Raw genomic sequence first — 24,687 nt, 5'->3', positions numbered from 1 at the left:
AAAAATGTATTAAAAAAGTTATTATACATGTTTAGGTTTTTTAGTTTTCAATTTTATTTGGGGTTTTTTTTGTACTTTTTACAAGCATTTTTGCTAATTTTTTGGTCATTTCTTCTTTCACTGATCATTGATTTCTCTCCATGTTTTAAGAAGAAAGCCAACCTGTTTAGATTTAAAACGAACCCTCTATCCAAAAACATGGATAGAAGGCAACAAGCAGTTTAACAAGACATTACCTAGAATAGTAAAATATTAGAAAAAAAGTTAAGAGAAAATAACCTGAAAGTAAACAGGGAAAAAACACAAAAACAAAGAACTTTAAAAATAGAACTTGCAATATATGTATATAAACATTTATTTCATAAATTCTATTCTATTTTTTTTCTGAACATAAATATAAATATAGTTTACTGTGATATGAAGGTTTACTATTATCATACTGTGTACATTTGCTTTATGATCATACAAATACCAGTATTCTTCCTTGACCAAAAACAGAAACAGACAAAAACACAGACTCGGGTAAGAGCAAAAGTAGTACCACATTTATTCATTGGTCAGTTATTTTTAGTTGTTAGGGTAAGCACATAATTAAAATCCAGCTGATTGCACCACAATGGGGTTACTGCCTTTATCACAACAGTATCTCTTGTACATTACAGTGAAGTTACACAAGTAAGACCCACCCTCATATTGTTAACTGTTGTTAATATACAAACCAAATATTAATGTAACCGTTATCACAATTGAAATGCTGTTTTGTTACTGATGGCTCGTCAACGTCGTCTTTAGATAGCGAGTTCCTTTAGTTCCCACAATGCCTTTAGACAACCATCAGAAGAAGTATGTGAGCATGCATGAAGTTATCCAAGAAAAGAATCAGAATAAACCAAACCAGCTCAGCATCTGTTAGTTTTTAAACAGGAAAAGGGTTTTGAGGTTGATTGGTTTCATCAAAACTGTATGTTGGGAATGTCTTACAATCACTAAATAAAAAGTACAACAAATTTCATCTCATCAAACTAAATGTAATCTCATAAAAACCTGGAAAATGACTATTTGTCATGTAAGGCATTCAAGACTAAAGGCCGAAACATATTCTGTGTTTAGTGCAAACAATCATCAAATGGCCCCGGCAGAGTATGTTTCAGGCCTTCAGGTGTATGGTAGCATCTCCATACTGAGAAAGGTGGTCCAGTACATTGTAGTGTAAACAGGGCTCCTTCACAGGTTCACTGTCTCAACCCAAGGATTTTTCAGGACTTCCATTTCATCATTTGATTTTTGTCTTCAGTATGATTAACACAGAGTTTTATTGTGTTTTATGTTTTCCATATCGCCCTATGGACAGTCATAGAAATGAATATTAAAATATGAGACTACATGGTGCCTAAATTTCTCATCGCAATTTGGAAGTCTTCTTTTTTTTTCTTGTGTAGGAGCCGTGTGTAACAGAAACGACCTTTTCTTTTTCTTGTCCTCACTCTGAATGTTTCTCCGTCACTGCTTCAGGACAGGCAGCTCCTTCGGCTTAAAGAAGGCCTGAACCATCCCCATGGCAAAGATGTACACTTTAGCGTCCACCACGATTTTTTCCTTCTTCAGCAAATCTGACAGATGAAACAAGCAGCATGGTTTCCACACGTTCTTACCACAACTTCTCCATGACTTTTCAGTAATATTTTGCTTGCTCCATTTTCACGACTTTAAAATGGTTAGGCAAACACTTGCCAGGCATTTCTAGATAAGTAATCTGCTAGCGTTGCTGATTTTACTCGCTCGTTAGGCATTTCTGCCGCCAACTACCTGCATATGCCAATAGAACAGACCGGTCCAGCACATACGGTTACTAAGGAAAATGTCAAGGCAGCACCTTTTTAAGGGATAGAAAAACTAAATTCTTGTCAATGTCAATGAACTTCGACGTGTTTGGATTTTTTTTTTCAAATGCGTATGCATTTGTTTCTTGTTCAACTAGAATTAATGTTGTTAAGTCAAAGTCGATGTTTGCACCATATTTAAAGAAATTCCCTCGAGGCGTTCTTGAGATACTGGGTTCACAAGAAAGTGGCAGGTGAGCTCACAGTGACCTTGACCTTTGACCACCAAATTCTGATCAGTTCATTCTTAAATCAAAGTGGATGTTTGTGCCAGATTTGATGACATTCCCCAAAGGTGTTCTTGAAATAGTGAATTCATGACAATGAGACGGATGCCAGGTCATGGTGATTTTGACTTTTGATCTTTGAACCTCCAAAATCTAATCAGATTATCGTTAAATCCGTGTGGATAAGTTGCAGACAATTACAGACGCTGTTCGTAAGCAGCCTTCAAGTACTACTCGGAACTATCGTATTCACGGTATTTCCCTTATTTACTGCTTGTACGAGTTATGAGCACAGAAACAGCCCTCCAAAGTCGCAATTACGAGTGAGAAATATGGAAATTTTGATGTTACCGTTTTTTTTTTAGCTATCATTTACCCTTTAGAAGTTGCATATTTCAGTATATGCATCTATTAACTGTAGCGAACAAGCAAACTTTAACTGTAAAGCACGCCAGGCCAGTATACTAAGATTAATAACATTATTTTATAACCCAAGTTGTAAATAAATACATAAACGTGGCGGGCAAAACTCAGTGTTTGGTCGATGGTAATTCATATTTTAAATATCAATTTTTTAGTGAAATGTTAAGTGTAATATGGTATTAATGTTAACAGCTGCTCATGTAGAGTGATCTCAGTTAAATATAAAAATATAATATAAAATATATAGAATAAAAAATAATATATGAAAATAAAAATAAACTGGAAACAGCTATCAACCTTATTTAAACACTCAGTATTAAATGCAAATCATCTGAACCCATGAAGTCGGAAGAGCGACTCCCCAACTCGGAAGCTACGACCTTCCGTCATCACATGAATGCAGCGTTCTTCTTTGAGATAGCTGCTAGCTGCTACTTTTTAATTCTCCCACGTTGGATCACACACATAACATGTCATCACAATGTCACACCTGTGCCGCCCATCATCCCGGCCTGCCGGCGGTCCCGTTTGTACTGATATAATTTCTGCACTGTTACTACCACCGATTCCAGAATAAAGACGAGATAACTCTTTCCTCTCATTCCCAGATTGTACCTGACATACAGAACAACGAGGCGGCATTACAGCGTCAAATTCCCGCCTTAAAGGGGCAGTGTAAAGGGCGCTCCTCTTAATTCCAAAACATTTCTAGGCTTGAAAAACAGTTTTACTAATTTCACAACTTTTCCAGGAATTTCATGATTGTGAGAAACCAGATGAACGTATTAGTTATTGTGCTCGAATCACTCACCATCTATTTTCATCTGGAATTCATCGAGAGGTAAAAGAATGACTTCAACAAATTCTGCACAGAGAAGATGAAGACGTGTGTTATGATTTGCTTTACGATAAAATAAAAGGATTATTTTGAATGTTATAAAAAGAACTTAACTCACCTCCATCTCCTGTGGAAGAACAAAGAGAACAAGATTATTCAACGTGTTTTTCAAATTACACATAACTACTTTTTTTCTGAGGTTTTTAGTCTTTGGTGAAAGTTGGTCTTTTCATAAAACTGGGCTGTCTGTGCCGTGGAAAGACGCAAATGCTTTTTCTTGCTTTATATGGATATGTGTAGGCGTGTGTTTACATATATATAGTTTATATGTGAGTCCTGATCATAGCTGGCTGAAAAGCAGTGTCCCTTTGAGTCACTCAAACATGCCTCTTGAGGAAAAATCTGTTGCTCAATGAGCGAGTGTCAACTGAAAGAACGGATGAGCAACGAAGCCAACAAGTAAATGAATTGCTACGTGTATGAATGTGATAAACGAATACACAAGTAAATGTTTAGTTAGACAGGAGAGTCGGGGTGAATGAACGACTCCTGTCAGTTTTCTCACCGAGCTGTTGTGTTGGGTGGATGTTCTCCCCTTCATCTCCGTTGATGTTGACCATGACGATTTGGGTGGTGCAGTTAGACAGACCGGGGTCCAGACAGGTCACTGCCATCAAAATGAGAACATTGCCATACTTATTGTATTTTCCTCAAAATAAAAAAGGATAACACAACTTCTTTCTCAATTTGCACCGCTGACCTCAGAACCTCTCCAAAACACACAAGATAAGATACAGCAAATAGGGGCAGCTTATGTAATCAGGCTTAGTGTATCTTTGTGTACCTGGAGTGACTCCTACTACTTCTCCTTTGTAGCCGGTTTCTTCTTTGAGCTCCCTCAGTGCTGCAGCCTCTGCACTTTCCCCCTCGTCAATCAATCCTGAACACAAAAACAGAGGCAAGTGAGAGTTACCTCGCAGTTGCATGCCTCCAAAAATCAGTCAAGTTGCATTTAGTTTACATCCATGTCTGTGAAAACACGAATGCTTCACACACACCTTAACCCCCAGCGGCAAAGATGATCCATCGGTGGCCACCCAAGATCGTGCCACCAGTTCAGTTTTATTTGAAGTTTTGTTGTAAACCACTGACGTAAATCCAAAAACATGTTTTGTGGGGTCACGCTGACCTTGACTTTTGACCTTTGAACACCAATTTTTGCTAATCAGTTCGTCCTAAAGTCCACGTGGACATTTGTGCCAAATTAGAAGACATTCCTTCAAGGTGTTCTTAAGATATTGTGTTCACAAGAATGAGACAGATGTAGTCACAGTGACCTTGATCTTTGACCACTGAAATCAAATCAGTTCAAAGTTGAGTTCAAGTGTACGTTTGTGCCATATTAGAAGAAATTCCCTCAAGGCCTTCCTGAGATATTGCGTTCACGAGAATGGGACGGACAGACTGAACACATAACGCCACTGGCTATCACGGGAGCGGAGGCATATAAAACTCAGATCAATCGGTTACAAAAGTCTCAACAGCCCTTTTGCGCGGCAAAATAAATTATTGCATTCAAGAGACTAAGAAACAAAACTACATGACATTAAAAGTTGGATACAAAACAAAAAGACACAGAAGACTGTCTGACCTGCAGGAAACTCCAGAGTGTGGCATCCTATAGGAGGACGAAACTGCTTCACCATCACCACGCAGTCTTTATGGAGCGTCCGCTTCAGCAGGGCGATAATTCCAACACCTGAAGGAGAAGGGTGTTTAAGACTGTACAGCGACATTTCTGAACTAACTATCAGTGCATGCTCGACTGGACTGACCAGCTTCAACAGAAAAAACAGAGCTGTTTACCGTCCGCCTCTGTGTTTGTTTGTCTTGTTGTCCTTTTCACGGTCTCCCAGGTTCTAGTAGATGAAAATAACGAGTGAATCCAGGAAACATGTTACATTACATTTACTTAGAGCTGATGTTTTTATCCACAACGACTTACAATTATAGTATTTAAACATGTAGATCAGTTGGTGTGATTGTGAAAGACAGAACAGTACCTGGTGTTTCCAGCACCGTCCACATATGTCGTTTTCTCCAGCTTCACCCATTTTCCCGCTGCCATGAGCTGCAAACACACAGACTTTTTTAAACAGCATCAAATGCAACCTGTGTTGTGGTTTGTTGTGAACTCAAATTATATTGATGAATAAAGTTAGAACAGAGTAAAGCTGTTTATGCACCAGACTTTAAGTCAAATATACTTTGCATTTGAATTGTATTAATTAAAATTTATTTTTAAAAAAAGTGGTTTGAAGAAGACTCAGAACAGGGTTCATACACATTTTCGACCATAAATTTCCATGACTTTTCCATGACAAATTTTAAAGACAATACATTCACTGAAACGATGATAAATACTACTTATCCTTATGAATTTCAAAACAGCATTAGAACTGATTATTCAAATATAATTTAGCGACTGTTCGTTATTTATGAGAGAGGAGAGGGTGGTGCAAAAAGGGGGAGGCATGTCAGATAATTTCTTAAGCACTGGGGAGGGACTTATGCTTTTTATTTTTGGCTTAGGGGAAGGCATACAAGAGGCAAGGTTGGAAAAAATACATATTATTCAATTTTGGGACATTTTTTAAGAAATCATTTTGGTAGTTTTTTTTCTTTAAAATAATAATAAATTGAATTTCTGACACACGAAATTGCCATTAATAAGCAAATAGAGACAGTATCTGATTTTGCATCACTGTCCATAGAAGGATCAGACTTGACTCCACAGTTCCAATACTAGTTTCATCATAGCTATAAAAGGTACTGCTATGATGAAACTATTACTATAATGTGAGTCATCAGTTTTTAGGCAGGTCTGTACAACCCTTTGGAATCTCATACGAAAGCCCTGAAGAGAAGCTCATAATTATTCAGCGTTACCTGAGACTTGGCAGAGATTAGTTGATTCAGAAATGAAGTAAAAGAACAAATATGGCAAAGTCAACAAAACTGATCATTATAAGCCCCACAAAGACAGCGTCTATTTCTGGATATTGTATTTAAGGTCCTACATAGTAAAAAGTCCAGTTTCAGTGTCTTATTTAATGTACAGCAGTGCTCTATAAATACTGTGAAAGTATCAAACTACTCAATGCACAGAGAAATGTACACAGCCCGTATTCAGAATCTGTGCTTTTAAAGGTGCCATCAGGATTTCCATGCATTTGCAATGTCACAACTTTAAGCTGCTATATAAAAAAATAAATCCAAACTTACACATAAAGATTTTAAATTACTCCATTTGTATTTCCTGTTGGGATATTTTGCAATTTAGGGGTAGAATGGAGTGTTTTAGAAACCCAGCTAGCAAATTTTGGTTCTAAAAATGTTCTGGGAATGGTACAATGCAACCAATGCATAAGTTTTAGTAACATTTTTAACAGCAAGTTTTCTTTTAGTTCCCAGAAAGTTCTTGAAGTTAGGGTAACGCTCTCTATAAGCCTTAAAAAGTACTAAAAAACAGGGGAAAACGGTGAATGTCGGTGTATTCAGGCAGACCACATGAGAAAAACATGGTGTTTTTTGAACGGTCAAGCATATAAACATGTTCTAATAAAAACCCAGAATACAAGTATGAACGTGAAAATAAGCATCATATGGGACCTTTAAATTGGATTACATATTGCAGGCTCAGCTACTAAATAAGTCATTGTACATAACAGCCCGACGTCAGCATTATAAGGCAGCTGTCACGGGGTTTTGTAGTAAAAAAAAATCCCTTTAAAACACAAAGCAAATCAAACAAAATAAGAGACGTACCTCTTCTTTCACTATGTGTGGAGTACTGGTCACTTTGGGATCCTCAGAGTTACTCATTTTCAGTTTCCAGCTGAAAATGCAGAAGGTCAAAAGCTGTTCAAGCAGTCAAAACACGGTCCACTACGAGCTCAACAGACAAACAAAACACCACAGCACACTCAGAGACACAAACACCGCTGCGATACCGACGAGACTGGACGTTTCTAATCATGAGCTGCTCAATTAGCTGCTGCAGCTAAACAAACTCGACTTCCCGCGTTACGTTGCAACATTTCTGTCTTCTTCTTTGTTTATTTAACTGTAGACAGCTGCTTTACACTTAGTGCTACTAGGATCAGGAGTTCCTGCATCGTAAGCTTTAAATAATAATTTCAAATGAACAAACTAAACTTAACTCACGTGAAATCCAAACTGTAGTAGTAATAGAGATAGAAAAGAAGTAAAGATGAGTCACTCTGCCACCACTTCCGGGTACCGTAAACGTCACCGGTGTTTAAGTTTTGTCCTCAAGTGAAATGAAACACTATTTACTAGTTTTTAATAAAGTATTTTAAAGTACAAAATGAATCAAATGGTATAAAGACTAAAGGGATTTTGATGAAATATCACTATTTTAAATTTTAAAAAAGCTGACAAAAGCTTTTGTTGCACGTAATGTGTCCAGGGACAGTCCGAAATTTGAAAATCCAGCCAGAATTTCTATTTTTACGGTTACATCTGTTGTAAATGATGTAATTGTGTGATTAAAGAAAACATGCCTGTTTGGAAGGCATGTTTTATATTTCATCATTTTAAAAATGGCAAATAAATACTAAATGCAGTCATTTAAAGTTGTTTGCCCTTTCCCTAAGCCAGAAAAAAGTCCCCCCCCCCTCCTTAAAATTTCTAATAAATGCCTCCCCCTTTTTGCACCCCCCCCTCCTCCATCACAAATTTCTAAAAACTACAAACTAACAATCCCTAACAATTTGAAATAAATTAATTGTATGTAGCGAAAAATTGATTAGTATAGAAATAGTGGCTCCAGTATCGTTGGTTATGCTAACTGATTGTTTTAGCCAGTCATATTATGTCACTTTTAAAAACTAAGGGTTTTTAATAATTGCGCAAATAAAGATTGCCATGCATATGCTCGTGTTTTTTGTTCAGGTACGGAGTGATTCCTCATCTTTATAAACGATCTCTGTCGCAAATCAGCGGTTTTTCATCGAACACGCCTACAGGTGCTCCTCAAAATAGCTTCCCCCTCTGTAAAGATAAATGTATTACAAAACCACCAATAGGATTTGAAAAATTAAAAAACAAATCATAACAATGCAAATAGAAAGCACGTTTGTTTCCAAATTTAGATGCGTTGAATGGGATTGCGACTTCGAAAATTTTCAAAATATCAAGAGTCCGGAAGATATTTACTGATGGACACATTTCCATTACAGGATATTGCAGCATGAAGAAGGAGCAAGTTGTCAACTGTCAGTTTTCGGTTTGGTATCCGATTTTCAAGAAACATACGATTAAAAGGTAAACAGCTTACGTCTGTAAAGATATTCTCTAAAATTATTTCGTTGTTGTTGATGTAAAACATGTAGCCAACAGCTAACGGTAGCCACCAGACAAATAACAGCTAACTGCCATCCCCATCTTCATACCCATCTTATATTTATCGAATGTATAACTAAACGACTGTGTTTAAATCCTTTTCAGAGACACTTCCTTCAGTATCCTTCCTTCCTCTGCTGTCAATCTTTTGTCTATTGTGTATTTTATTATTAACATGTATTTACATGTGTTATTATTCTGAATTGCAGTCAGATTCTCCCACTGCCTCAGAATGTAATAGAATATTTACTGGACGATGGCACACTGGTAGTCTCTGGGAGGTAAGAGGCCGCTGACGCACACTAACACACACATTCTGTTCAGCATCAATGAGAATAATAATAAGATTAATAATAGCAATGATTATTAAGGACACAGAAAAAGGTCAATAGCACACTGTACTAAAACAAACAAAAGTCTATGTACAAAAATACAGTAGATGCAATAAGTACAATTTAAAAATTCAAGTGACTGCACCCACAAACAAACTGGTGCACCAGTGACTCCATAGTCTGGAGGAAAACCAGACTGGGCTCAGCTCAGGTGTGAATAATACAATTTTCGGAGACAGAAACATGTATCAGTGCATACGATTTCGTATTAAGGCAGAGTAAGTTGGCACACTAACATCAATAAACATTTGGCTGACACTACAGCATCCTGGAACCCTAAGAAGCAGTCTCATGCCATCATTATAGGCCACAATAAGTCTCGACGTGTCGCTTTTTCTATAAGGACGCCACAAGTGGGCAGTATATAACAGAGTAAAAAGTGCTCTAACTAAAGCTGTTTTCACATTAACTGAGCACATGCTGAATTATGAGCAAGCATATTAGGTTGCTCACACAACTTGCAACACTGCCTGCAGATATCTTTATCATCAGATAAATCTTTGATAACAAAATGGCAGAGATTTTTAATGTCATTACACTCTTTAAGATACCAAATAAGTGAGTACAAATCTTCAGTTGTCGTCACTTCTCTCACTCATAATGTCGCTCTTATTGACATCATATTTGATGTCAAAATCAGCGCCATAGTGTGAACAAATCATCAACTGTAGACAAGCACTATGTGGTCAGATATTCAAGTTGCCTTTTTTGGAATCGATGCCAAAAATCAGCTCCATGTTGAGGTGCTGCTCCTTCTTAAGTACTTGAATGCTTCTTGCTGTGTTTGAACAGCGCTGATGTAAAGATGCTGTGAGGGTTTTTCTCTGTTCATGTTTTTGGTGAACAAGGTTACAGGATGACCCTGCAGTTATGGTCACGGCAGCTTATTTCAAAGCACACATCTTTTTCTATATAAATGTGTGCACTATTATTCTAGATTTGTTATGATGCAGCTGCTAAATTGACCGATCCTTCTGTTTTTGTTTTTTTTTTTTTACCCCTGTCAGTGACCATAACACACAGCAGACACACACGAACAACAACGATTCAGACGCAGAGGAAGACATTCAGGTAAGGGAACAGAGACTGAAGTTGTTTGTCCACTGCGATGCTCTCTTTTTCACTATTTATCCTGTGTTATTTTGCCTAATTTCTTAGAAAGAAATAAAGAATGAGTCAGTGTTTTACTTTTTACAGTTTAAAAATATTATACATTTGCAGAAAATCATCGGACCTCTGCTACAATTTAAGAAATTATTTTGTATGTTTTTTTTGTTGGTTTGTTTGCTTGCTTTTTTGCGTATTATGGAGCCACCAAAGACCCAAAAAAATGTATTAAAATATAAAAAAAAAACACATACAAAATAAAAACGTAAAAGATATTAAAACAGTAAAAAGTAAAACACTGACTCATTGTTTATTTTAACCACAAGTTCCCACAAGATTTTTTATATCTTGTGCGCACAAGATTAAAAAAATTCACCTTCTAGACTTTCGGAGCTCAGTAAGGTACGTTAGATATTTGTGCAGTTATTTGTGTCTGTAAAAATTTGCCAAAAAAGCTACATTCTGGAATGGCGTACAGACCATCACAGGACACTGACACCAGACTTCTGTGATGTTTTTGGATTAGCAGCATTATGCTGACCGACCACAGCTTCTTGAAAGTAGAAAGACTGAGATATAGAACACTTAATGTAAAAATGAACATTCAATTATAGTGAAACATTAGTGGATAAATGCATAGACACACAAATGTTTTGTAGGTTTCAAACCTGTTTTCAGAGGCTTTTATCAAAGAATGTGTCATCATATAGTTTGCCATTAATTCAAATTTTTTTTATTACATCTCTTGTTTGCCTGGTGACACAACCTTATAGCACCAACACAACACTTACTTAACAGTGAAATCAGAAATAAGAACTGTATATCAGGTTGATGTTTACCCTCTTTTCCTGTTTTGTGCTCTCTACTTCCCTCTAGTGGTCAGATGATGAGACAACCACCACTGTTACTGTAAGTACATGCAGTGTTTTTTATTATGATGCACTGTCTGTATTCTTAAAGGGACAATTCACCCAAAAGTCAAAATACAGAATTTTCCTCTTACCTGTATTGCTATTTATCAAAAAATTTTTTTGGTCTGTGTGAGTTTTGAATGTTGGAGATTTGAGCTGTAGAGATGTCTGCCTTCTCTCCAATGTAATAAAACCAAATGGCACCCGACTGCAGGTGCTCGAAGCGCCAAAAAATACATCTGAAAAACTCAACAACAATGTCTCTTTCTAGAAATCATAATCCAGTTACTCAAGATAATCCACAGACCTAGTTGTGAGCAGTTTCATTTAGGAACTATTTTCTTTCTACCGAACTACACCTGCCATCTGTATCACCGCACAGAAGTAAACTGTCCCTTTGAGGCCCAACAAATGTGTTCAATATATTTTCCACCTGATAAAACATTTCTACATTTCAGAAACCTTCATTTACAGTAGGCTTGAACAGTGTCTATGTTTTTTCATGCCTTCATACTTGCATGAAACTTCACCAGGGTATGTACAGTATATGTATATGAGGGTATTTGTGTAAAAAGGAAAGAAAAAAGAAAAAAAAATGTTAAAGCAAGGCTCCTGGTGATAAAATTTTAATGTTTGTCATTATCTTGCATATAATGTTTGGTGATATAAGTGCAGTTAGTCTACTTGGACAAGTTTGTTGGGTTTAAATCTTGTTCGTATAATGTTTCGCCTGTCTTGCTGTAGGACCCAATGACACTTTTTATCCCGCAGATACCAAAAATCAGTGGACTGAATGTGTTGAATAAAATCTTTTGGCTAATGAATGATTTTGTAGTTAAAAGACGTCATCTCAAGAAAACATTAAAGGTGGCAATACCCCCCAAACAGGGACAAAGACATTTTTCTTTTTTACTACTCCTGTAACGTTATCCCCACCATTCTTAGTCGCCATCTTTCTCAGCTCAGCTGCTTGTTCCACCAGAAGAGACTGACCTCTGGTGGCGCGCACTGTACACTACATTGCCTCAATACAGTGTCTCGGTATCAGTTTAGTAGAAAGACAGTGTTACCAAGGTCATGAAAAAACTTGAAAAATTCATGGAATTTCATACTCTTATCTTTCAGGCCGGGAAAAATCATGGACTCAGTAAAAATCATTGAAAGTTTTGGAAAGTACCTGTTAGTGTAATGAAATTAATGAAAAAGATGAACTTCCGCATAATGTAACATAGTGGCGAATTTATTTTCTGTACGTTTATCATTTACACACCATAGTTTTAATACGTGTCAGTGGAGTGTGGAAACCTTTGAAAGAGGAGCGTTTCTATTTTTTGGGTCTTTTGGGACCTCTGAATACCCTGCTTATACTGTGATACCTTGATACCACACAAGCCTAGCTTCCACACCTATACTATGTGTCACTACCTCTAAAATTGTACAGCATTTTTTAGAGGGCAATGTTTGTTTTATACACGAGGAATGGTTATGGAAATTCTATTATAGATCCTTGAAAGGTTGATTTTTTTCCATGAATATGTGTGAGAACCCTGATATCATTTATTAGTGTAAATATTATGACTTTTGTGTGCGCTAGGCTCCTGAGTTCCCAGAATTCACCTCTAAAGTGCTAGAGGCCATAAACGCTCTGGGTGGGCGTGTCTTTCCCAAACTCAACTGGAGCGCTCCGCGGGTAAGATACTGCACTTTTAGGAATATGAAAACATTTTCTGCAGGCTTCATTTTGAGTTAGCGAAGTGGTGAATTCATTAGGATGACTTATTTTTATTATTATTTTTGCATAACCCAATTATGTGTTGGCTAAAAGCCCTGTGCATTTGGGTGCAATGAAGAATAGAATTGCTTTTTGTACCACAGCCAGCCTGGAGGATTGAGGCATAACTTCGTGTGTGTGTGTGCATGCGTGTGCGTGTGTGTGTGTGTGTGTGTGTGTGTGTGTGTGTGTGTGTGTGTGTGTGTGTGTGTGTCTTTCAGGATGCTAACTGGATTGCTCTCAACAGTTCCCTTCAGTGTCACAGCCTCAGTGATATATTTCTGCTCTTCAAAAGTTCAGACTTCATCACCCACGACCTCACACAGCCGTAAGCCTTGCCATCCAGCAACACACACACACGCACACACACACACACACACACACACACACACACATATTTTGCATTTAGATGACAACTGTTATCAAAAAATAACCAGGTTCGGTGCACGCAGGCTGATTTCGGTCTGCAGTAAAACACAAGTGGCAGCTGGAGAAATTGCTGTGATGTAGATTTATGCGTCTCTCCGCTCTGCATGACAAACATTTAGTGCAGCGGTGATTTACTGCAGCGCACAGCCTCAGGAAAACTGTTTGTGCAAGTGGAGATGGCAATGTGATATATGCTTGTTTGTTGGACTCTTTTAAAAACTTTTTCTCAAACTTCCCGAAAACAACACAGCAGCTAGACTGTGACTGATCTGCTTATCGTGAAAACAAACACAACATTGTTGTTTTTGTAAAACGGTTATAATTTCATTGTGCAGATTCCTCGTGTGTAGTGACCAGGACTCCCCAGATCCTGTCATAAACTATGAGGTATGTTAAATATTAATTTCATTATCTTAATGATTTTTAGTGCTCCATCATGCAGTTACAGTTGACCATCTCCTTGTCTTCTGTCCCCAGCTGGTCCTGAGAAAGTGGAGCGAGCTGATTCCTGGTGGAGAGTTTCGCTGCTTCGTCAAAGAAAACAAACTGATTGGTAAAAAAAAAAAACCTTCAACATTCTCTTTGTCTGGTCTCAACTTTGAGATACTTGTACTTTACTTGTGTAGAGGGAGTGAGATATTACACTTTTTATGCCACAACATTTATTTACTATTTGTAATAATGATAATTATTATTATTATTATTATTATTACTGGGGAAAAAAAACTTTTTTTTCACCACCTAGTTTTTTTTTCACCATCTGTTGTAGGCGCTCTGTACATTTACACCACAAATTGATGCTGAAAAAGAGCCAGAAGGTCTATGTAAAATTACCAAAATGCAGCAAATTGTTTGATACTAAAAAAATTGTTAATAAAAAAAAAGTTTTCTTCATAAATTCAAGGTAATACAGCATGACAAATTCATAAACAAATGGTCATTTGGTGGGTGAAGTATTTCCTTAAGTAAAATGTCAAAGTAGACAATTTCTTCCACTGTATCTCCATTGCATTGGAGATTTGACTAAGTTTGATTGGGACTGAAACATGCTTTATTGCTTTATGGCACAAAACAGCAAGAGGATGCTGTTTTTCCAGGACCAAGCTGGATATGTCTGAAAAGGGAATTAATTTGAAGAAAAAAAAGCCTCTCATGTTACAGCTATATAATGATGTTTGAGCTGTACTTTTACTCAGCAGGCTAATTTAGAAACAATTATAAAAATTCAATTTGAGCTCCACTTATAGTGTACTTGTCTGTTCCCAGCTATCTCCCAGAGAGACTACACTCAGTATTACCCGCACGTCCTGAAGCAGCAGGAGCAGATCTGTCAAGCCATACAGGAATTCTTCAGCCAGCACATACAGTACAACTTCCTGGACGAAGACTGTGAGCATCAGCATCCTTTTTTCTGTTTTTGTTTTTTTTTTACTGTAGTCTGGAGAAAGCTTCACAGTTCACACCTCCTTCAGCTCGGCTCAGACAGAAACAGATTGCCTCTTTTTTTTTTTTCTTTTTTTTTTTACAAGTCATTAAATATTTACTGTTGTAAACAGGATATTGGGACAGGATAAAATGTAGGGAAAGATTGAACAAATGTATAATTTGTGATTTTAAGAAATATTTCAAATAGCATTAAACGTTTATGAAATTTTAGTAGTGTGTTTGTGAAACTGGCAGACCTGTACGTCATGTAAATGTTAAATAACTGCATGTGTTTTTCTGTTTTACAGTCGTGTTTGATGTCTACAGAGACAGTCAGGTAAGCACACTGATGATTTTTATGCCTCTGCGCCAGCTATAGTCAAGAACAGAGGCATTGTGTTTTTTGGGTTGTCCATCCCATTTTTGTGTATGCAGTATTTACAGAATGCCTTTTGGGGGATGTTCTTTAAATTTGGCACATCTGCTGAACATCTGCTTGGACTCAAGCATAAACTGATAGGATTTTTGTGGTCACAGGTCTTAGGTCAAGGTCACTGTGACCTTGCGTCCACCTCATTTTTGTGAACGTAAAATCTCAAGAAGGCCTTTCGGGAGTTTCCTAAAATTTGGCACAAACGTCCACTTGGACTACAGCATGGAATTATTAGAATTTGGTGATTGTAGGTCAAAAGTTAAGGTCACTGTGACCTCACAAAATATGTTTTTGGCCATGACTTAAGAAGTTATATGCTAATTCTGACAAACTTTCAAACAAATGTCTAATAGGATATAATGATAAAGTGCTGACGTTTTATATCCAAAGTGTCAGCTTCACTGTGACATCATAATGTTTTGCAGAACACTTTTCTGACGTTTATTAAACATCATAATTTATAAAAACAGAAAGGGGACATTTGATCAGGCACTGAATTGGTGACCTGAATCTTGGGTGTTTAGATCTTCTGTGCTGCCAGATGGAAAATGTGTGTGAGTACAGCCAGTTTTTCAAAATGACACTTGCAACCTGAGTCACACTTCTGTACTTTGCGTGTGTTGCAGGGAAAGGTTTGGCTGATAGACGTGAATCCATTTGGAGAGGTGACAGACTCGCTGCTGTTCAGCTGGGAGGAGCTGACATCCGGTGGGGACATCGCTCAGCAGCAGGTCAGACATCATGACACACCCTCTGTATGAAAAAAAGATTTTGTTGTTTGGAGTGTGATAAAGGCTCAGATGAGATGAAAAGTATTTGTATTTGACATTTGCCGTAACTCTGATCTTGAGCCCCAACTGCAGCTGAAAACAGCTTTAAATTAACTATGTGGTTTCCTTATATGTGCAGGAAGGTCCGGCGATTCGTTGCACCACCAGCGAGGTGACAGTGCAGCCGAGTCCCTGTCTGAGCTACAGAATCCCACGGGACTTTGTCGACCTCTCCACCGGAGAAGACGCCTACAAACTCATCGACTTTCTCAAACTGGTGCGATGCTGCTACGGATCATGTTTCATCATAGTATTTAGCAAACAGATAGCATGTCATTGCTTTACAATACCACAGATTGCTGGGGACGGGTATCTCAGTTCCACTAGTATAAGAATCAACTCAACACATGGTGAAATAGCATGTAGCAAGTCTGGCTGTCATGCAGGTGACTGGAGTTCACATCCCAACACAGACCTGCAATTAACACCTGCCTGCTTATTAACCAGAGACACAATCTTTTGTGTGTTGTAGTTGCCTGACCTTAACCACACCCTAAAAATCTTTCCCTAACCATAAAGTTGCAGTCCTTAATATTTTCATCATATCAAATCAAAATTGATATTAAAGTATGTATTTTACTACTGCAATTAAATATATTTGCACTCAATACTTACCTCTTTATACAGTAGTTTGTATTGTCAGCACAAGCATAGGAGTGGCAGGGTCTGCCACTCCTACGCTTGTTTTAAATGGTGTGCCCATGCACAAGTGGTTCACAGAAATTAACCAGTTAAACAAATGTACATACTTGAGAGAATTAATTTATACAATTTGGAAACTGGGTATAGGGCTGCAATTAAGGATTATTTTCATTATAGATTCATCTGCTGATTACTTTCACAATAATCAATTGAGCATTCAGCCTATAAAATGTCCCCCCCCCCAAAAAATGTGAAAAATGCTCAACACAATTTCCCACAATACAAAGTGATGTCTTCAACATGTGTCTTATGTCTAATCAAAAGTCCAAAACTCAAGACTCTTCATTTGCTATCATAAACTACAAAGAAAAGCAGAACATAATTATTATTAATAAAGAAGCTAGAACGTTTTATTTTTTTCCTTAAAAATAAACCAAAACAATTATTTATCAAAATAGTTTTTGATTTCTTTTCCTTTCTTTTTTTAAAAGAAAAGAAAAGAAATCGTCTTTTGTCTTTTTTAAACACAATCAATCAGCTCTGACAAACATCTACACCCATACACGCACACAATGTACAGTGTGTAAATCAGCACAAAATAATACGAGATAGTGAGAAATAGGAAAGAAAGGCCCCAGTACACATTCATATATACACTGGGTCACAATAATATTGCATAATCTTTCATTTCCATTGTGTTTACTTGACCACTATTATATTATTTGTCGATGTCCATTGGTTTTCGCATGCCATGAGCAAATTAGAAAAATGTTTTGCCTTTGCAAAATGGCATATTTCAGTGCATGCAATAATATTCTATATCAATTAGTACTGATAACTTATACATAATGAGTATACATAAAACATAAATAAGTAGAACTTAAAAAAGAAAAAAAGACAACAAATAAAAAAAAAAGTCTTTCAATCAACTACTTGTTGCAGCTCAAACCAGGTATATATTGAAGTTTTATCTTATTTCTTGATCTTTCCACAGACAAAAAGCCAACAGGAAGATTCTGAAGAAGAAGAGGAGGAGGAAGAGAACGCTCCACAGTCACACATCTCCTCTGAAACCTGAAGAATAGCTACTGGTGTCACCAGCCCCTCCACATAATGTCCTCTGCATGAAGTGACTCTTTACCCTCTGTCCCGTTTGAGCTTACTTTTCATCTCAGCCTTCATTCTCTCACGCTCGTCTGAGCGGTACACCATGTACCCGGGGTTTCCTAAATAGCTCTCTGGTGTTAGTCTATCAGAACACGTTAAATTAGCAGATCATGCCGATGGCTCTTTGAGGAGTCATTTTCTTTTCTTCAGGTTGTTCTTTGCCTCTGACATTGTTGAGCCCCTGTTGCTGAGCGTAATTGCTCAGTGAGACGGGAGAGGGAGCGATTAGCTGTTTATTTCAGTTTGGAGGGAATGATTTGTTGTGTTACTGCAAGGCGATGTATTCAGTAATACTGTAAAGAATGCCTGCTTTTATACTTAGAATAAGTGTGTCAATTAGTTGATGTATCTTTACTGCAGTCCAGTCTGGATTTAACAGGAGCTAGTCCACACGCGCATTTCAATGTACGCATTTGTGTGTTGTGAGGCTATGACAGACCTCTCTATTTAACACTAAAGCTGTTCATCATCGAGTCACCTTTAATTTTTCTTCCCTGCTCCTCCATCTCTCCCTGCCAATTTCCTCTGAGCAGTTTTGACACACTCATTGCTCCGAGCCGCTCTGGGCGCTCTTTTCCAGTCCTGTTTTCCCCCATCATGCATCGCTGTAGACAGTTGCTCCAAAAAACACCATTAAACTTCTTGTCGTGTATCGGCTCGGCTGTCAGTCTGGCGGGTGCTGTAAACTAGCACATTAGAAATTGATTGTGCTTTTACGCAACAGCTCTCATTACGCCAGGAGCTAAATGAGCTGTGCATGCACAACGCAGGGCAGTTCATTTGGGTTTTTTTTTTGTTTTTTTTTTTGCCCCCCCCCCTTCCCTCGCTGAATTGATAGAGCAATTACAGGGAGATGGAAAGAGCTGGTGTGATGAGAGTTACAGCTCCCCGGGTGAGAGGCTGTGGACGGGAAACGGTGTACAAGGCACATATTGCAGGGAAATGTTTCACGTTAATCATCATTTTAAAAATGAAATCTGGCTGTAAACAACCCAGCCAGACCTGGAGGAGGTGTCCTGCTTTGACCTGCGGTGGTGGAGGATGAGCTTCAATGTCTGTACACAAGGTTTTTTTAACCAGTAAATACAAAGCTCAGCCAATGACAAACTCCCTGCTGCAATACACTAAGGCTAATGTACACATAAGAGAACATTATGCAGCATATTTAGTTTTTTTGAAAAGATGTACAAGCAGTTGCTTTTTTATTCACCTAGTCAAAACTAATGTGGTATAATACACAGCAATGCAATGTGTTACTTCATAATGGTAATTAGGTTCAGTTCTTGTTTAAACTGATGTTGGAGGTATTTATTGTGCTGAGTTTTATTGACAGATGTTTCAATAAACCTTAGTACAATGCAGTTCTATTCATTTTTTAGTTGTTGTGTTAGACTGCATTAGTTTTAGCTAGGGGACCTAATAAAATGCCTACTCAATCTATTATCATGTATCTAAAAGCTGCACTAATCAATATTTTTGTAACATTTCAAATCACTTCAGATCAAATCACCAGTTTTATATAAAAGGGACAGCTCATAGTGACAAAGCAATCACCCGAATCACCCAATTCTGCTGGCCCACAGATTCAATTTTTTGGATCAGTCTTAACAGTTCTTGTCAGTGCCATTTTCACACACAATAGCTATTTTCAGTTATTCCCCCTTTTCAGCTAAAACTAGCATGTGTATGCTTTTTTTTTTTTTACATGGGAAATCCTGCTAAAAGTGGACAATAGACTCCTTTGCCATTGCCAGTAGACCAGAGATCTGTACACAGCTCTGCAGCAGACGAGTATGCCTTTCTGTTGTGTTGGTTTAGGATGGTTTTTTGTTTGTTTTTAATGGTGTGTCACGTTCAACATCACGAAAGGCTGGAAAACAGCTGCTAAGTGGTGGAAACATATCTAAAGATAGAGCAAAAGAACCACAGTCTCTGAGGCTGAAAAATGTTACCCTGGCGCTCCCTAAAAGATAACACGACATAGAAAAGGCAGATTGACAAGTCCTTTCTTTGCTAAACAAGCTTCTGCGGTAGTTAAATGAAGTGAAAAAAATCTTATTTTGTACCTCCCACTAAGATTAATCAGTTATATCATTTATTCCTGAGGGACACATTGGAAATCATCAAATGCTTTTTCACAGCAGGCATTGTGACATGCCCCAGCGGGAAAAGCACAGGTGTTGCTAACATTAACAGCAGCTCTGTTCTATTCAAAGTGTCCCAGTAAGCCTTGACATCTTGACAGTGAGCCAGCGTGTATAATACCAAGAATACAGCCATCATCCAGCCTATTTTATTATTTACAGCTGTGCTTTTCTGACATGCCAAAGTGTCATCCATGAAAAAGACCTATGATTTGTGACCCGAGCGGTGTATGAATGAGCTGATGTGATGAAATTAGCTTTCAGTTTGCGTGCCTATCTGATCCGTCAAATTATAGCGTGTATTTAAAGGGAGTCCTCAGATGACATGACAGTGCACAGCCAATGGGATGATTTCTGTATGTGCACACAACTCTGCTTTATGGCAGTGCTTAAGCTGCAAACGGGGAGCCTGTGCTTTCATCCTCCTCGACCTTCATACTCCTTTTAACCATCTCTCTGATGGCCTCCTCCTCCTCCTCCTTCCTTTGCAGCTGGGTAATCATCTTTCATCAAGGGGAGGTCAGATGTGCTGACTTGGAGTAAAGGATGAGGGGGAGGGGGAGGACGATGGAGGGGATGGAGATGGGGAGGAGGGAGAGGAGTTTTCCTTGGTTGCTGCTGCTGCTGCTGAGGAAGAGCTGCAGTAGTTTGCAGCCGGAATACTCATGAGCAGCTGAGGCTGCAACACATTGTCCCCTCCCTCCCTCCCTACACTGCAAAATCTGACAAGTCAATCTTACTTAAAAATAATCTTGGAAACCAAATGCCTTTAAAAACCAAGGGAAATATAACCAAATGCATGTTCACCATATATTAGGGCTGTCAAACAATTCATGTTTGAAATCACAATAATTGCATTTTTCAATCACGTTTTCAATTTCATTATTTTGCATTACAAAACAGTCATGAATTCAGTGTTGACAAGGGGAAGCAATTTTTTAATCAGATTACCTTGATTATGAATCAAATCAGAGCAAAAAAAAAATAACTGCAGGGGACTAGCATTAAGTAGGCATGTCTTTAAAGGGAAGACTCATTTTTATTCAGCTATCTTTAGGGCAGAGGTCAAGGGACCCCTGTGAAATGACCATGCTGTCTTCCATCGCCAAAATTTTGCCTTACTTTGTAACGTTATTATTATTCCTTACTGAGAAGCAAGCATGAAGTGGTTGGTACCACTTGATTTCTATATCTTGTAGTTTCATATGTATCATCGGTGTTAAAACTCAGTCTGGTACACCCTCTTCAAGACAGGAGTGTCGGGAAGCATTTAAAAAAAAAATAATGCATTATGTACGAACCTTAATCGCATAGAGATTAACGCATTAAAAATGGCAAGTGAAATTACCCTGTTCTGTCTAACTGTTATCAACTTCAGTAAACTAAGTTAGTCTCACTTAACTTGACAATGACTAAGAGGATTTTGAAAAAAAAAGAAGTTAGGAGCTCCACAAGTTCTGTTTTCTTATCTTGTTTAAAAAAATACAAATATGACTGACAGGTGTGCAACAAGCAGAAAACAGACATACAACACAGTATACTTGGTTTACTGAAGTTGCTAAAACTAAGTAAGACTGATATAATTAAAAATGTCATTTTTCAAGTTGCAACGACTTCACAAAATTAAGTAAATATAACTAAAATTTAAATAAACTTAACAAATAGATATTAAGGTAACATGAATTATAATTTTTTAATTTTTTTGTTGGAATTTTTAATTTTTTTTTGATGAAATCTAATTGTCAGATTTTAGAGTGAACAGTATTACACACACAAGTAACAATGCTAGAAGTCCGGAGCTCTGGTGTGTGTGTGTGTGTGTGTGTGTGTGAGAGGGAGAGAGAGAGAGAGAGAGAGAGAGGTAACCCGGCCTGAGCTGACCCCACCGCCTGCAGCCTGTCAGAGTCCGGGGATCAGTGCTCCTCCGCAAACTGAAACTTTGTAATGCAGGTGTTATGCGGGCTGGTTAAACCCAGGTGAACGTGCAGCAGCAGCCGGGGGTCACTGCTGATCCTCGGGCGGCTGTGCTGAGCCATGCCGACGCCTTTGGGAATCCCAAATAGTGATAGGTGCATGATGGTTGTTGTCAGCAAGTTGGTGCATTGCGAATTTACTGCTGCCACGTCCTAACCGGACACCACACACACACACACACACACACACACACACACACACTTCTCCCTCTGTTGAACTGGATGCACGAGCAGCATCCCATCAGCTCTCTTCATTGCCATAACATCCTGCACTGCAACAGTAAGGCTCGATTTTGGGTCATTAAACAGTGTACAGTTATATAGTTAGGGAGTTTACAATGAGAAACGATTACTTTCAACGCATAAAATTGTTGATGGTGGATTGGAAAACCCGGAAAAGTGCCGACAACACAGCAATTAACGACGTTTGTACAATCGCAGGTGACAGCAGGTCCCTGGTCAAGTTAGACTGACGTAACCAGCGTGATACAGGACATTTTGGAATATTGACTTCAAAATAAAAGCACAACAGCAATGAGGATTAATATTAAATATTGAAATTGATAAGCCTAATTGGTAAATTGATAAACTGTTAAAAATATAGAGTTTGGAGAGGAGTAACTGTTCAGTTTGGTGAAAGTGACATATCAGTTTTCAAATGAGAGTGATTTTACATTTAGTTGAAAATTTCTGAAGCTTGTATGACTGTGTATGATGATGATGATTTCTTTTTATTACTTTATTATTTAAGTCATTTTATTGGTAATAATAGTGTTAATAGTAGCATACACACTTTTTTTATTTCTGTTACAGACTCACAAATAGAAAGACAAAAAAAAAAAAGAAAAAAACCAAACACACTCAATTCTAACAATTCACGAATGTATAGGTGAACTTACTATTTCTAACCTTGTCCTAACCAATTAAGGTCAAAATTTAAACCAGCTCCTCATCTCTGTCTCTGTACTGTCATCTCAACACAGACAACATGTAATGTTACAGTGACTGTAGTAGGCCTAACTCTAGGTCAACAACGACAAGACAAAAAGAAAAGATAAATAGAGGACAACAACTGTCATTAACATTTTAAAAAAATGTTAATTATTTCTGGAGTAGCATACACACTTTATCACTATGGACAATCTAATAAACAACTCATACTTAATATAATATAATATAATATAATAAACGTGTTACATGATAAAATAATATGTAGTATAAATATATAACAGCCATTTAAAATGTCTTCTTTAATCTGTAATCTTTCCTTACGTCGTTAATAAAGAGGCTTTTATTTCGAAAATTCCGACGAGAAGTGCCTTTATCTCCTCGTGACTTTGACAGCTGCTGTCCAGACGGCCAGAGAGGAGGAAGGGAGGAGGGAGAGAGCGAAGAGGAGGAGGGAAGCAGCAGGGACACGGTAACCTGCAGGAGGACTCACATGGTCCTGCAGCAGAAGAGCACAGACCACCAGGACTCTCCAAACCTCTTTCACTCAGCTCGCCTTCCTTTCATTTTTGAGGTACTCCTCCGGTTTTATTTTCCCTCCGTTTCACATCCCTGCTCCCGCAGCCCAGTGTCGGTCGGACTTGCGCCGGTAAAGCAGCGCCATGGCTCGGGAGAACGGAGACACCGGCAGAGGAGCGACTTGGAAAAAACAAGTCGACGACATCAAGAAGATTTTTGATTTTAAAGAAGTCCTCGGCACGTGAGTTGGCTAACTTCACCTCAGATACCTCTGCACATGATATTAAAGTTATATTCCCACTGGTGAACATGTGGGGCACCGTAGTGAGTTGACAGTGACCTTAATGCACTTAACCAATGTTACAGTTTTCCAATGATATCTCAATAGGGAATCAAAATATACCTCAGTACTGACCTTACACACTTGGACTTGTTTTACACATTTTTTTTCTGTAATATCACTGCAGCAGAGGCTCATTAACGTTACATGTCTGTGGTTTCTCTGCTTAGCAGGGATTTTTAACCACATCATGGTTTTTTTTATATGACATCACTGTAGTTAGTTAGTGGGCTGTGTGAAATGTAATGTACAATATTTCTGTAATTTTCCTGAATGGGTCTGTTGTGCTAAGAAAAAATACTGTCTCCTCGTTCTCCATAACAGTAGTGACTTAAAAACATTCGTTAATTTAGCTTTCTATTTCAACCATTTATTCAACTTTTGGCAATGTCAATCATTTATCAATTGACGTTACATTTAGCTAACGTTTGCTAATTTATTTAAAGTCATGGTCAGTTACTTTTTGCTGACATGCTAACTCCTTCAGTATTTTTTTGCTTGTTAATTTTAGCAAACTATTGGAGCAGTATACTCATTATTTTAAGCTTTCCATTTTAACAATTTATTCAGCTTTTATTCATTTAAATAATTTATTCAATAACATTACATTTACATTTCAACTCATTATCCCATATTTTTAGCTAACTTGGTATCAAAGTGTCTCTTTAGCTAATGTTATGCCACCGTTATTAGCCTACATTTGGCTAACTATTTGAACAGCAATTTTTTTCTATCAATTTCAACCATTTAATTTTGAGCTGTCTAAATAACTTATTCATTAACTTAACATTAGCTAACATTAGCTAATTTATTTAAACTCATTATCTTTTACCTTTACCTAGAATACTGCTTTAATAATTT

The 24,687-nt window shown here is 37.7% G+C and overlaps 3 protein-coding genes across 4 annotated transcripts in view; 2 read left to right on the top strand and 1 right to left on the bottom strand.

The window, feature by feature from the left end:
* Window positions 1-523: 523 nt before the first annotated feature.
* On the bottom strand, window positions 524-7,672 carry nudt5 (nudix (nucleoside diphosphate linked moiety X)-type motif 5). Of its 2 annotated transcripts, XM_042511772.1 has the most exons (10): window positions 7,596-7,672; window positions 7,197-7,266; window positions 5,432-5,499; window positions 5,235-5,287; window positions 5,020-5,127; window positions 4,213-4,308; window positions 3,934-4,035; window positions 3,487-3,495; window positions 3,342-3,395; window positions 524-1,610 (listed from the first exon to the last, which is right to left on the bottom strand). In XM_042511772.1, the coding sequence occupies exons 2-10, from the start codon at window positions 7,251-7,253 to the stop codon at window positions 1,501-1,503; spliced, it is 657 nt and encodes a 218-aa protein (XP_042367706.1). In that variant the 5' UTR covers window positions 7,254-7,266; window positions 7,596-7,672; the 3' UTR covers window positions 524-1,500. The 2 variants fall into 2 exon arrangements, with proteins under 2 accessions (XP_042367706.1, XP_042367707.1); XM_042511773.1 differs by lacking the exon at window positions 3,487-3,495 and having other exon boundaries at window positions 3,342-3,400; window positions 3,930-4,035.
* A 934-nt stretch (window positions 7,673-8,606) lies between these two features.
* On the top strand, window positions 8,607-19,343 carry cdc123 (cell division cycle 123 homolog (S. cerevisiae)). The gene is made up of 13 exons (XM_042511624.1): window positions 8,607-8,717; window positions 9,005-9,076; window positions 10,195-10,258; window positions 11,171-11,203; window positions 12,800-12,895; window positions 13,198-13,304; window positions 13,741-13,792; window positions 13,883-13,958; window positions 14,672-14,794; window positions 15,139-15,167; window positions 15,890-15,994; window positions 16,173-16,310; window positions 17,730-19,343. The coding sequence occupies exons 1-13, from the start codon at window positions 8,644-8,646 to the stop codon at window positions 17,811-17,813; spliced, it is 1,053 nt and encodes a 350-aa protein (XP_042367558.1). The 5' UTR covers window positions 8,607-8,643; the 3' UTR covers window positions 17,814-19,343.
* A 4,083-nt stretch (window positions 19,344-23,426) lies between these two features.
* Window positions 23,427-24,687, top strand: part of camk1da (calcium/calmodulin-dependent protein kinase 1Da) — a 59,458-nt gene continuing 58,197 nt past the window's right edge. Inside the window, 3 exon segments of the mRNA XM_042511769.1 lie at window positions 23,427-23,578; window positions 23,581-23,625; window positions 23,628-23,727. Of these exon segments, the coding sequence (XP_042367703.1) occupies window positions 23,461-23,578; window positions 23,581-23,625; window positions 23,628-23,727 (263 nt within the window). The 5' untranslated portion in view covers window positions 23,427-23,460.

The sequence above is a fragment of the Plectropomus leopardus genome, chromosome 22, assembly GCF_008729295.1.
Source record: "Plectropomus leopardus isolate mb chromosome 22, YSFRI_Pleo_2.0, whole genome shotgun sequence".
NCBI classification, from domain to species: Eukaryota; Metazoa; Chordata; class Actinopteri; order Perciformes; family Serranidae; genus Plectropomus; species Plectropomus leopardus.
This window is presented reverse-complemented; position numbering and strand designations above follow the sequence as displayed.

Excerpts from the sequence above, each read along its gene's own strand:
- nudt5 (XM_042511773.1), bottom strand. The coding sequence starts at position 7,253 with ATGAGTAACTCTGAGGATCCCAAAGTGACCAGTACTCCACACATAGTG. Across the intron at positions 3,401-3,929 it reads CCAACACAACAGCTCGGTGA|TGCAGAATTTGTTGAAGTCA; the intron begins GAAAACTGACAG and ends TCATCTTCTCTG. Across the intron at positions 1,611-3,341 it reads ATTCCAGATGAAAATAGATG|ATTTGCTGAAGAAGGAAAAA; the intron begins GTGAGTGATTCG and ends TTCATCTGTCAG.
- cdc123 (XM_042511624.1), top strand. The coding sequence starts at position 8,644 with ATGAAGAAGGAGCAAGTTGTCAACTGTCAGTTTTCGGTTTGGTATCCG. Across the intron at positions 13,305-13,740 it reads ACCCACGACCTCACACAGCC|ATTCCTCGTGTGTAGTGACC; the intron begins GTAAGCCTTGCC and ends TTCATTGTGCAG. Across the intron at positions 15,168-15,889 it reads ATGTCTACAGAGACAGTCAG|GGAAAGGTTTGGCTGATAGA; the intron begins GTAAGCACACTG and ends CGTGTGTTGCAG.